Raw genomic sequence first — 12884 nt, forward strand, 5'->3', positions numbered from 1 at the left:
TTTGGGAGTCCTAGGCAGGTGGATCACAAGGTTAGGAGTTCAAGACCAGCCTGGCCAAGATGGTGAAACCCTGTCTCTACTAAACACACACAAAAAATTAGCTGGGCTTCGTGGCATGTGCCTGTAGTCCTAGCTACTCAGGAGGCTGAGGCACGAGAATTGCTTGAACCAGAGAGGCGGTTGCGGTGAGCCAAGATGGCACCAATGCACTCTAGCCTGGGAGACAAGTGAGACTCCAACTCAAAAAAAGGGGCAAGAGCTTCCTCCCAAGCTTTACCTGATACCCCCTGGGGTTTCTGATGTGAACAGGGCAGGTCAGCACCATCCCAGTTCTACAGAGAGATGACCAGGAGGGAGAAAATGAAGGCTTTGCCTATACATGCTGCCCACCACAGACATCAGCCCTGTGGCATCAGCAGCTCAGGGTCCTCACACCAGGCCACCCAGAGACTCTCCATCACCTCCCAGCTGCGCCCCAAGTTTCCAGGATGCCTTCCTGACCCACCAGCTCCATTTCTACCCAGCTTCCCATGCAACTCCAGAGATGCAGGAAAGCAGCAGTTCGGAGACGCCTGCTGCCAAAGCCTGCCCCAGACAGTCCCGCCATGCTCCTTTCTCAATCAGTAAGCTCCCGCCACACAGCTCCCAGGGGACAGACACTGTCAGACTCCTGGGAGGGCCAACACTGCAGCCCCCACACCCTAATCTCCTCGGCTCAGCACGGGTGACCACTGTCTACAGAATAAATGAATCATTAAGGTACACATATATGTGTGAGTCCAGTTAACAGTATTTGTGGCAAATGACAAGGGAGTTAAGGGCATTTCAGAGAAAATGACTGGCAGAAAAGACTTTCCTCTGAAAAAGCAGAATTTAAGGAACATTTAAATCTTGGGCATAAACAGTGGTGAGACATTTTCTCCCTTCAGTTCCTTTCTCCAGCTTCTGCTGTCCTCCTCGCCTGCTCCCCACTTCTAAATGTCCCCAAGGTCATCCAAAGTGCCCTACAACACACACAAAGGAATGAACTCATCGCTGTGGCTTCTCTCCTCTTGTGAGGGGGAGAATTCACTGCTTCCCAGAAGGCAATAAGGCGCTTGGGTGTGTCTCCAAGACATCCTGGTCAAGATGTGTCACTCCTCTGTGCCAATTTTAGATGGGAAGTGGGGATGGTGGTTGCAAAGGAAGGCCTGGGTGAAGATGATGTTTGCAGAGGTGGCTGCGGCTGAGGCAGAGACACACTCCTAGGTACAAATGGCAAGAAGTGTGTCGTGGGCAGGAAAAAGCTGGGAAGCACCGGCATTCAGACTGTCCCAAAGACAGAGATGACCTTGAGGCTCCTGGCTTCAACAGTAGGCCCATCCTCACCAGCAGGGACACAGGACGAGACTGTCTCTGCCTTTACATGTCAGCCAACTACTGCCATCACTTAACACTGCTTAATAATTGAGAAAAAGCCCCCACAATGTCAAGGGAATCAAACCTGTGTGTGAATGCCACCACGGCCAGCTGATCACATCACTGCCACAACCATTCACCCACATAATGTTTCCCTCGTTCACTCCGCACAAAGGGGCCAGGTGCAGTGACTCACACCTATAATACCAGCACTTTGAGAGGCCAAGGCAGGCGGATTTATTGAGGCTAGGAGTTTGGGCAACATGGCAAAATCCATCTCTACAAAAAATACAAAAATTAGCTGGACATCGTGGCAGGAGCTGTAATCCCAGATACTCGGGGGAAAGGCTGGAGCTGGGAAGTTAAGGCAGAGTGAATTATCATGGAGCCACTGCACTCCAGCCTGGGCAGAGGGTGAGACCTGTCTTAGAAAATAAAAATAAAATACTCCCCACAAAGGTAGTGTCCCTCTTTTTGCTGGTTCATATTTCAGAAATCAACTCCATGGACCAGGCAACACAAAACTCATTTGCTCCACGTATCTTGAGCAGCGGTGGCCTGCGGTCCCAGTGTAGAGAAGCATATTGGCTGGGCACAGTGGCTCACGCCTGTAATCCCAGATGGCTTTAGCCCAGGAGTTTGAGACCAGCCTGGGCAACATAGTAAAACCCTGTCTGCACTAAAAATACAAACATTATCCAGGCGTGATGTCATGTTACCTGTGGCCCCAGCTACTCGGGAAGCTGAGGTGGGAGGCTCACCTGAGCCCAGGGGGTGGAGGTTGCAGTGAGCCAAGATCTGTACCACTGTACTTTCAGCCTGGGTGACAGAGTGAGACCCTGTCTCAAAAAAAAAAAACAAAACAAACCTGGGGAATCTCTAAGTAAGTGATTTATGTTGATGATCTTTATCATCAGCAGCTCTCATTTATGGAAGGTAACATGCCCAATCATATGCTAGACCTTATCTTACTAAATTCACGGCCCCACTGCAAAATAAGTATCATCACCCCATTTTACAAATAAGTAAACTGAGCTTTAGAGAAGCTAAGTAACTTTTCTAAGTTTATAAAACTCATACAATGATTCTGATATATATTGGACTGGCTCCAAAGCCTTTCCATTTTCCGGGTGGGAGGAAAACACAAAGGCCGATGGACCCACCACTCAGAAGCAGCAAATGAAAATGTGCTCTCATATTTGCTTCGGGCCTTTTCTCTCCTCTAGCCGTGATGAAAGCAGCAGAACATGCAGACGCATGAGGTCCCTGCTCCAGGCCCTCCTCAGTCCCATTCCCCTCTCTTCATCCCCAGGGGCATCCTCTGCTGCGGATTTGGCTACCTGGGTGGCTGTCATCCTCTTGCCACATTGGATGTGTCCGGAAGTAATCCACAGCATGCTTCACATTCCAGCATGCCAGCACACCATAGGTCCTGTTGTACAACTGTGTCTTTCCCTCATGTGGTCTTGGCACTCTACCCATGTTCTGACACAGAGGCTGGGCTTATCCATGTTATTTGCCTGCTCCATGGTATTCCTCACATGAAGACACCACTGCATACATACCCGTTCCGCTACGGACCAGCGCCTGGTCACTCTTTGGTTTTTCCTTATAAAAACAGCCCCACCAGCCAGGCGCAGTGGCTCATACCTATAATCCCAGCACTTTGGGAGCCCAAGGCTCCCAAAAGGATCACCTGAAGTCAGGATTTTGAGACCAGCCTGACCAACATGGTGAAACCCCTCTCTACTAAAGACATAAAAATGAGCCAGGTGTGGTGGTCTGCACCCGTAATCCCAGCTACCTGGGAGGCTGAGTCAGGAGAATCGTGAGCTATTGCACTCCAGCCTGGGCCAAAGAGCAAGACTGTCTCAAATTAAAAAAAGAAAAGAAAGAAGGCAGCCCCACAGTGCTTTAAGTCCTCAGACATGTCTCCTGGTGCTAGGGACCAGGGCTTCTGACATTCTCTCAGTTCAGTATCTGCAGGTCATGCTGCTGCTGTTGAGCACACCACCTTCAACTTCTACAGATGTGGCCAGAACCTTCCAAAGGCAGCCATTCACTTCGCTGACTCTCCAATGGCCATGGCTGACCACTGCTAAGTGTGTCCTCAGTGACATGTGCCTTGGTCGCCTGTGGATTTCTGCCATTCTCCTTGTTTTAATTTGCATTTTGAAAGTTACCAGTGCAGTCGACCATCTTTTCATGCACATATTGACTATTCTACTTTATTCTGTGAATTGCCTTTAATTTCTGTAATGGGTTGAATTGTGTGTCCCCTGAAAAGACATTTAAGTCCTAACCCCTAGGATCTCTGAGTGTGAACTTACTTGAAATAGAGTCTTTACAGAAGACCAAGTACGCTATGGTTGTGAGGGTGTGCTCTCATCCAATATAACTGGTGCCCTATTAGAAAACACTGGAGATCTGGATACGGTGACAGACACATACAGAGGGAAGATGATGTGAAGACAGGGAGAAGACTGTCATCGACAAGCCACGGGACGCCAGAGGCCACCGGCAGCTGAAAGAGGCTGGCATAGACACTCCCCATAACCCTCAGAAGGAGCCAGCCATGCCGACACCTTGCTCTTAGGCGTCCAGCCTGCAGGAATGGTGAGACAATACATTTTGGTTACCTTAAGCCACGCAGTTTGTGGCCCTGTGTTATGGCAGCCCTAGCAAACTAATACTATTTCCAGGTTGTACCCACCCGCTACCTTGCTTTACTTGGCTTCAGATATTCACCATGCCCATGTTTCTTCTGCTTTATCTATGATCAACCTGAAAGTTTTTAAAGCTTCCTCTGAACATTTAAAGAGATCCTGAGATCCACTGGGTCTCGGGTACCTGTCCTGTACACCTGTCGTTCTGAAGCACTGTATAAGCACTGCACAAAGACGGTCGAAGCAGAGATCAAGGCCGGGGAAGCCAGGTCAGCCCAGACCTGCCAGTAAGAAGCTGAGGGTTCCAGAGGCTGGGACAGGTAGGAAGAAGGTAGGGATTGGAGAGGTTTGCTAAAGGATACAAAATTACAGCCAGATAGGAGGAGTCAGTTCCAGCACTGTGGTCACCTAGACCACTGTAGTGAACAGTAACACACTATTCCTTCTCGGCCTTCTGACTGAGCTCAAGTGTAGTAACAATAACACACTACATAGTTTCAAATAGGACATCCATATGCTGGATGTTCCCAGCAAAACGAAAAGATAAATGTTTGATGATGGATGCTAACCACACGGAGCTTGTCACTCTACATGACAAGTATCAAAACTTCACTGTGTACCCCATGAACATGTATAATTACTGTCAATTACACAAAATCAATCCATATATATATTTATATATTTTAAAGGCTGGAGGGCTAGCTGCCCCCAAGTAAGGTTCAGGACACCAGGAGAACCATCCCCACCTGTGCCTACACACAAGAGGGAAGAAGCCTGTTGGCTGAGGTACCATCCAAAACCTTTTGGCTCGGTGGTGTTGGGGGAGAAATAAAGCCACAGGTCTTTTCATTACTCCTGCACCTCCTCTCTCTTCTTCAACACTCTTGCCAATCCACCATTCCCACTTTACACCAAGGGAACGTGGGTTGAGAGGTGGAGGGATCTGCCCTGGGGCCATGCAGCTGACAGGTGGCAGAGCAGGGACTCAGCTCAGTCCCTTCCACCCAGCCCTTCCTCCTCTGCTGCCAGTGCCTGGAGGGTTTCAAAAGCAGCTCAGGTGCTGGAGGAAAAGTGGCCCGTTGAGAGAGCAAACGGGTGTCCACTTCTGCTGTTCTTCTGCCAGTGTGGACTCTAACTGTGCCAAGGGTTTCCAGTGACTGCTCTCAAGAGTGGCAGTCATTAAATCTGCATAGCCAGCGTCTCCACACATGCCAGCCTTCAGGATTCCTGACTCTCCAGCAGCTCAGCCAGCATGTGCATCGTGTGTGATGAGGCTGCCCCTGCCCCTCTCTCTCCTTGAGGCTGGAAGGAGCTCTGAGGGCAAAGTGGGTCCCTCTTTTCCCAGGGCACAACTGGTCCTCAGATCTGCGCGAGGGACAGAAGACACTCGGGAAACCTGGCGGATCCAGAACCACAGTGTGCACTTACCCAGAAGCAGCCATTTAAAGAAAGATTCCAGACACCCAAAATGTCAGCCTTAGGAGAGAAAACTAATTTTAGAGTGATTTTAGTTGGAGACCTGTCAGAAACGCTGCTGCTGGTGGCTGCCATCTTTCCATTCTCCCTATGGTGGCCCAGCAAGCCAGGTGGCTGGTTTGACTAGAAGGAGGCGTAAAGTCAGTTCTCAGTGAGTCTGCGGCCAACCCCTGCAACTTTCCCATTTCCAGTTCCTGTAGAGGCCCTCTTCGCTTGGGACTGTGTGCAGGCTTTCCAGACCTGTGGCCTATAGAGAGGCAAGACTCATGGCAATGCCGGCCAGCGACACAGAGCACAGCCAGGTTGCCCGATACTCAGGTCACATATCTGAATAGCTCCACTCTATGTAATAAGGTACCAGTTTTCTTTAACCAGAACTGTCTACACATGTTTTGCATTATTAGCTTTAGTTTTTTTTAAGAAAAATTGAAGTTTGAGAAACAGGTCATATCTGCCCCCACGTTAGTAACTGTTGCCAGGGAAGTAGTGGCTGCCCACCTGTGGCCGGGATCCCCGGAACTTAGTTCAATGGGGCAGGAATCCATGTGCACATTAATCACTGCTTACAGACAAAACAGATGTGTCCCACATTAGAGTTTTCAAATGAATAGAGATGTGGCTGACATTAATAAAATTGAAATTAATTTAAAATTCCTACTGCTGCTAAATTTGTAGTTGTTTTTGTCCTTATGTAGTCTCTCAAGGAATACTTTAGAAACACAGCCACTATATTTTTGGCATTAAACAGGGTCCTTGTATCATAGGAGGGATTAAAAGCACTCTGTCTCTCCTTCTGAACTGAGCTGCAGTGTCTGAGGTGGACAAATCCCTGGGAGAGCGCGATCTCTGCACAGCAGCAGAGGCATCAGCATGCTGGCATCCTGCCTTGCTATCCTCCAGGGACTACTTGAGGCAGCTGGGGCGAGGACTAGAGAGGTGAAGAAAAGGCAACTGACCACTAAGCCACCCAGTGCCAGTCAACCCAGATGCCCTGTTCTCCCTGCTGCTTCGCCCTACCCCACACCCTCAATCTGACTCTGAGCTCCACCGGAAAGGCTTCCCTGTGCTGGTAAAGTGGAGGGCAGGACCCATTGCCTCCAATGCCCCAACTCAGGAAGGCGGGGGGTGAAGGGAGAGCCCATCCGCCAACTCAAGGCTAGGAGAGAATACACATTTCCTCTAGACACACCTGGAGGCAAACAAATGGGAACAGTGATTGCTGGGTGGCTGCTCAGAAGTTTCCTAACTCAGCGTTTAGAACAGTGCCTGGCACACAACTATTTTATGAACAAGCCAACCAAACACTAAACAAATTCTCAGGAGAAACCAGCACCAACAAGTTAAGAGTCAGAGGAACGTGTGAAGCTGGGTGACCCGGGGTGGGGCTGTCCATGGCCCTGGGGCTCCTGGAGAAACCCAAGGAGGACCCACCTGGCCAGTGCTGACCCGCCAGAAACAAATGTGTGAGAAGACCTTCCACCGTTCCCTCTCATTCTTCCAGCTGGCACTGCGTTATCTTTCATATCTTCAAATTCTTTTGAAGGCTCACGCTTAGTTTTTACTCCATATTATGCAGCAAATTGCTGGAAAATATTATAAAACTGTTTAGTGGCCAGGTGTGGTGGCTCATGCCTGTAATCCCAGCCCTTTGGGAGGCTGAGGGAGGTGGATCACCTGAGGTCAGGAGTTCCAGACCACCCTGACCAACATAGAGAAACCCTGTCTCTACGAAAAATACAAAAATTAGCTGGGCATGGTGGCACATGCCTGTAATCCCAGCTACTCAGGAGGCTGAGGCAGGAAAATTCCTTGAGCCCAGGAGGCGGAGCTTGTAGTGAGCTGAGGTTGTGACATTACACTCCAGCCTGGGCAACAAGAGTGAAACTCCATCTCAAAAAAAAAAGAAAAGAACTAACCTTCAACATCAGGATTATTCCAAGACCTGCAGTCCCCAAAACTATCTTTTCAACAAAACAACCCAAGATGCCAATAGGCACTTCCATACCTATGCTGCACAGTGTGGGCACATAGAAGCCTCCAGTCCTTTCCTTCTGGTTAATTCAGCTTTGTGACCCCATACTGGCTAAAGAGCAGACATGAATGAGTGTGTGCAGGCATATCGGAGACATCAGACCTCCTTTCTGTGCCACAAGATGTGTGGCAGTCCCCTCCTCCCTACACGTCCAGCCATGGTCACAACCGCCTGAATGCCAGTCACCTTCCCATGGTCCAGCCCTAAGGTTGGCAGGAGCCAGTTCAAAATCATTCTGTGGACCTCTCCACACTACAGGAAGACTTCTGGTTCAGTAAATCTATTCAGCACTAAACCTGGTTTTCCTCTTGGTCACTGATCCACCCTGACTGAACTCAGAAACTCAGTAAAACGAAAACAAAAAAACCCCACCAAAACTATTAAGCTAAATTGTACACTCATTGAAAATCTGAGTATTGAGTATACAAAGTGATGAAATACTCATGTAGTAAAAGATTTTGAGGCATCTACTATACAGTCTTTAAAATAATAATAGACCATGACTCCTCCCAAAAGCAAATCATGCAGTGTGTTTATTCTCAACACGAACTGCCTCTGAGCATCCAGGTAGTCAGGGCTATGCCCCATCTTTCCCAAACCAGGGGAAAAGGGTTGGCCAAGCTAATTTTCTTAAAAAAAAAAAAAAAAACAACCAGACTGCGTTGCAGAAATAAGATTTAAATTACTTAAACAAAAAACTATTTTGAGGGCCCCCCAGGCGCTTGGCAAGGCTACTGCTTTGCTGACAACTGACAGCCTAATTACAAATCAATCTCCCTCTATTCTTAAAGCACATCTATTCCACAGGACCTGGAAAAACACTATGGAGAGCCCATTTCATTGATGTGAGTTAACAAACTACATTTCTTTCAAAAGAGTCTCATTTTCAAATTCTGTGTAAAATTCAGAACCAAGCTGTCTACTGAGCTTCACTGTAACATCACTCACATCTAGATGTAATCCCCTAGCTATCAAATCATTTTAGCCCAGAAGTGTTCGCTGCGGAGTGTGCAGTGTGGAAGCCTGGAAAGAAAGTGGGGGGAATTCAATGATTCCATTCAACACTGACGTGGCATCTCTTCCCCCAAACTCCTGAGATGATGATTCAAATAACGCTTCTGGAGAATTCAGAAGCACCCTCCCCCAGGACCCCAAGTTTCACACACCTTTCCTTTGTACCAGGGCTTCCAAAACCATATGATAATGGTTAATCTTAACTACGCTTTAAATTAAATTAAAATTACCAGCCCTAGCTAGGCATGGTGGCTCACGCCTGTAATCCCAGCACTTTGGGAGGCCAAGGTGGGTGGCTCACCTGAAGTCTGAAGTTCAAGACCAGCCTGGCCAACATGGTGAACCCCATCTCTACTAAAACAAAAACAAAAAATTAGCTGGGCATGGAGGCGGTCACCTATAATCCCAGCTACTCGGGAGGCGGAGGCAGGAAAATCACTTGAACTCGGGGTGGAAGGTTGCAGTGAGCTGAGATCATGCCATTGCACTCCAGCCTAAGCAACAAAAGCAAAACTCCATCTCCCCCACACACCAAAAAAAAACTGCCACTCTCAGTGGTCATCACACTGTATCTCTTCATTATTAGGCACAAAACACTGTATTCCTGGAGCTGAGTCTGCCCTCCAAGCTGCCCGACTCTCCTTCACAGCCTCAGTCACCCAGGTGAGTATGGAATATAAAGGATTCACATAGAATAGACTAATTAATGTTTATTCAGTTGAACCGAAGTTGATCATCACAGTTCTTAATTTTTTTTACTATGGTAAAGCACTATACTGGTATGTTGTGCTGCCAACTCCACCATCCATCTCCTCTTCCCAAACCAACTCTGCACTCATTAAACACCCACCTCCCATTTCCTCCTTCTCTAAGCCCCTGGAACCACCATTCTACTTTCTAGGACTTTCACTACTCTAGGACCTAGTATCAGTAGAATCACACAACATTTGTCTTTCTGTCACTGGCTTACATGTCCTCAAGGTTCATCCACGTGGCAGCATGGGTCAGAATCTCCTACCTTTGTAAGGCTGAGTACTATTCCACTGTATGTGCAGACCACGTTTGGTATATCCATTCGTCTGGTGATGGGCACTTGGGTTGTTTCCACCTTTTGGCTATTGTGAATAATGCTGCTATGAATACAGGTGTGCAAATATCTGTTCACGTCGCTGCTTTCAATTATTTCGTGTGTATGTATACCTCTAAGTCAAATTGCTGCACCCTATGATAATTCTGCTTAATTTTCCACAGATCATTGGCAGTAAAGGAAGTTGGAAATATAGAATGCATTTTTTATTTAACATTTGGCCCTCTCTGCTAGAGAAAAATTAAAGGTTTCCAAAAGGATGGATCCTGTCCACAGCAATAACTGAATTGCAAGCTTTTGTGAAAACAGCCCAAGTGGTTCATGAGAAGTGAATGTTCATAAATAATGTAAACCCTGGACATAAAAGTTAAATAAACAAACAATATCCACCACCCAGCTCACTAAATCCAGCAAAGTTGGGCATACAAGGGGCCCACTGCAGTCAATGATGTCATCAACAGTAAGCATTTTGGAGACTTACGCGCTACATATTTGTGGTTCTTATTTCTCCTGTGAGCCTTTAAAAATTGTTTCAAGTCATCGGAAGATGGCTGTTAATAATAGCAATACTGACCATTAGTGTAACATTGGTGTACAGTGTTACAAAGTGCTTTGCATATACATTATGTTCACAGATCATGTTCAATCTGCAACTTTTTTCTTTTTTTTAAGGACAGTCTTGCTGTGTCCCACAGGCTGGTGTGCAGTGGCACAATCTCATCTCACTGCAACCTCTGCCTCCTGGGTTCAAGTGATTCTCCTGCCTCAGCCTCCCGAATAGCTGGGATTACAGGCACACGCCACCACGCCCAGCTGATTTTTTGTATTTTTAGTAGAGATGGGGTTTCGCCATGTTGGCCAGGCTGGTCTCAAACTCCTGACCTCGGGTGATCTGCCTGCCTCGGCCTCCCAAAGTGCTGGAATTACAGGCATGAGCCACTGCACCTGGCCATGAAACTCTTTAATGGCCAGAAAGTGCATCTCTTAAATGATGAAACTAAAACCCAGGGGTGCTCATCTGTGCAGGGAGGTACATACCTAGGAGCATACCTAGACACCTGACTCTCAAGCAGTCACTTACTCCACTCTCCATTTTCAACCCAGGTTCATTCAGAACAAAGAGGGGACAAAAGGGTGGGAGGAGAGGCTGCTCTGTGGATTGACTTTACAAGTTACTGAGAGATTAAACAAGAGCATTCATTTTCTATTAAATGTGAAAGATCTCTCAATCTCTAATTAGTCCTGCACTCTAAGGCAACTTACAGAGGAAGGACTCAAGTAAAATTTCCATAGAGGGAAGTGGTCAAATAGCTGAGGTCAAACCCTCCAGACTCCAATTGTGGCCAAGTGCTTTTATTTCCCTTGTAATTTCATTTAAGAATAAATGTTAAACCTAAAACATACTCCTTTTTGGAGGCGATCTTGGCAGCTGGACTGAGTGGGAAGAAAAAGCACCTTGTACTCCCCAAATCAGTGGCCAAACTATGCACCATTGTGTAGAGGCGGTCACATGACAGCCATCACCTGAAACTTGGTTGTTTCCAATCCATTAAAGAAACAATCACTAGTGTGCGTTAACCCTTCCATCTCCCACGGGCGGCCCTATCTCCCCTTCCAGTCCCCGCTCAGGAGAAACTGTACATAACACAGATCTGATTGGGACACGGTGGCGTTTGGGGAGAAGGGAGGGACAAGAAGAAAAATCGCTGCTGTCCCTTCTGAGCAGAGTCTACTCTACCTCTCCCAGCACTTGCTGTCTCGCAGTTTAAATTAATTACAGCTGAAAATACAGGGTTGCCATCTGGTTTGAAAAAGCAAGGATAAGGGAATAAAATGAAAGGGTTCTTGGTACTAACCTCACTTTAATCATTGCCAAAGAGCATGAAGACAGCCCAGCGTCCTCCCACAAGAAAGCCTTGGGCCTCACAAACTTGGCAAGCAGTCCCAGGCGCAAAACTGGATGGGCGGTGTGCCTGTCAGAATAAAAGTCCCGCCTGAAAGGAGAGCTGCGAGGTAAGGGGCCTCCTCGCCCCCCTGCACTGCAAGAAAAGTTTCCTATGGGTCCTGGAGTAGGTCAGAAACTCCTGGGAAGGTTTATTTACAGAAGGTGCCTTGCCAAAACGCTACACGCATTATTACAGTTCCATTCGGTGAGAAAATAGATTTGCTGTCAGAATTACAGCATGCGATTTCCTCTTTCTTTGTTTCTCCATCTTCCATAACAAAAGGCTTTTATAAAACTCCAAAATAGGGCGAAAGAAAACAAAGGAGAGGAAGGTTGCTGCCGAGGTGGAAGAGCTCCGAAGGCAAGACGCATGCAACTCCACGGCACGGCTGCGCCAGCCTCTCAGAGAAGGAATGCCAGAAATCCCCCATTCTCCTCCGCGGCAGCCGTAGCTACAGACTCACTCCTGCACCAAAGGAAGCAACTTCCTTCTGCCTCCCTTCCACGGGCAGATTCCTAGGTGAGAGACTTTCTCTTAGGACTCAGGCTGCCGCAGATGCTGGCTCCAGGCACTGGAGAGGCAAAGGTGCCACAGCCATCCTAAGTTTGTCTTGGTGAACTTTTAGGCGGGTGCAAGAAGTTGCCAAGTCTGCAGATGTCTTAGCCATATGCCAGTTTCAAGTAGCCCAGAGAAGTGAAGCATCAGATTTTCAGCCCATTTAAATTTCCACCTGCCCACTACCTGAGTTCTTTTATACCCAGGTGAGTTTTGCAAACAAGACCCTTATACACCCAAGCCCAGCTGCTTTCAGAAAGTAACACCAATTGAAGCACCATGGTATTTATCAGAATAAACTCTGACCAACTGGATATTTTGTAAACCAGAGATTCGACTTACAAAAAGGCAAGATAAAAAGCAGATTATGAAAATAGCATTTCTGTTCTGGTGAAAAACACATCTACAACCCAAAAATGATGTGGAAGTTGTCTTCCAAATCCTGCCCTGACAGAAACACTGTCTATAGCAACAGTGTCCATAACATTCCAAATCTCAGGAGTGTAACTTTCTAGTAAATGGTACATCTGTCAAGCCACAGGAAACATCTGGTAAAATGGTTAAATAAAAGCAGAATTTTAAGCTTTTCTGATTTCAGAGCTTACTAACAGTACTCAATGCGACTATCAAATGCTCTAACAGCTCAATGTGACACTGAAAAATATCCTGGAGGAGACCAGGTGAGAAAGAGGACAACCGGGGAAAGAGTG

At 47.3% G+C, this 12884-nt stretch overlaps 1 protein-coding gene across 5 annotated transcripts in view; it reads right to left on the reverse strand.

Annotated features, from left to right (window-relative positions):
- The window catches only part of VGLL4 (vestigial like family member 4), a 165134-nt gene that overhangs the window by 13677 nt on the left and 138573 nt on the right, over positions 1–12884 (reverse strand). The window contains exon 1 of one of the 5 annotated variants that reach the window (XM_035273656.3): positions 11530–11600. The exons of the other annotated variants lie outside the window; for them this stretch is intronic. Coding sequence (XP_035129547.2) covers positions 11530–11543 — 14 coding nt within the window. The 5' untranslated portion in view covers positions 11544–11600. Of the gene's footprint in view, positions 1–11529; positions 11601–12884 lie in introns of those variants that run through there. 5 annotated transcript variants of the gene reach the window in all.

This window comes from Callithrix jacchus, chromosome 15 (genome assembly GCF_049354715.1).
Source record: "Callithrix jacchus isolate 240 chromosome 15, calJac240_pri, whole genome shotgun sequence".
Classification (NCBI taxonomy): domain Eukaryota; kingdom Metazoa; phylum Chordata; class Mammalia; order Primates; family Cebidae; genus Callithrix; species Callithrix jacchus.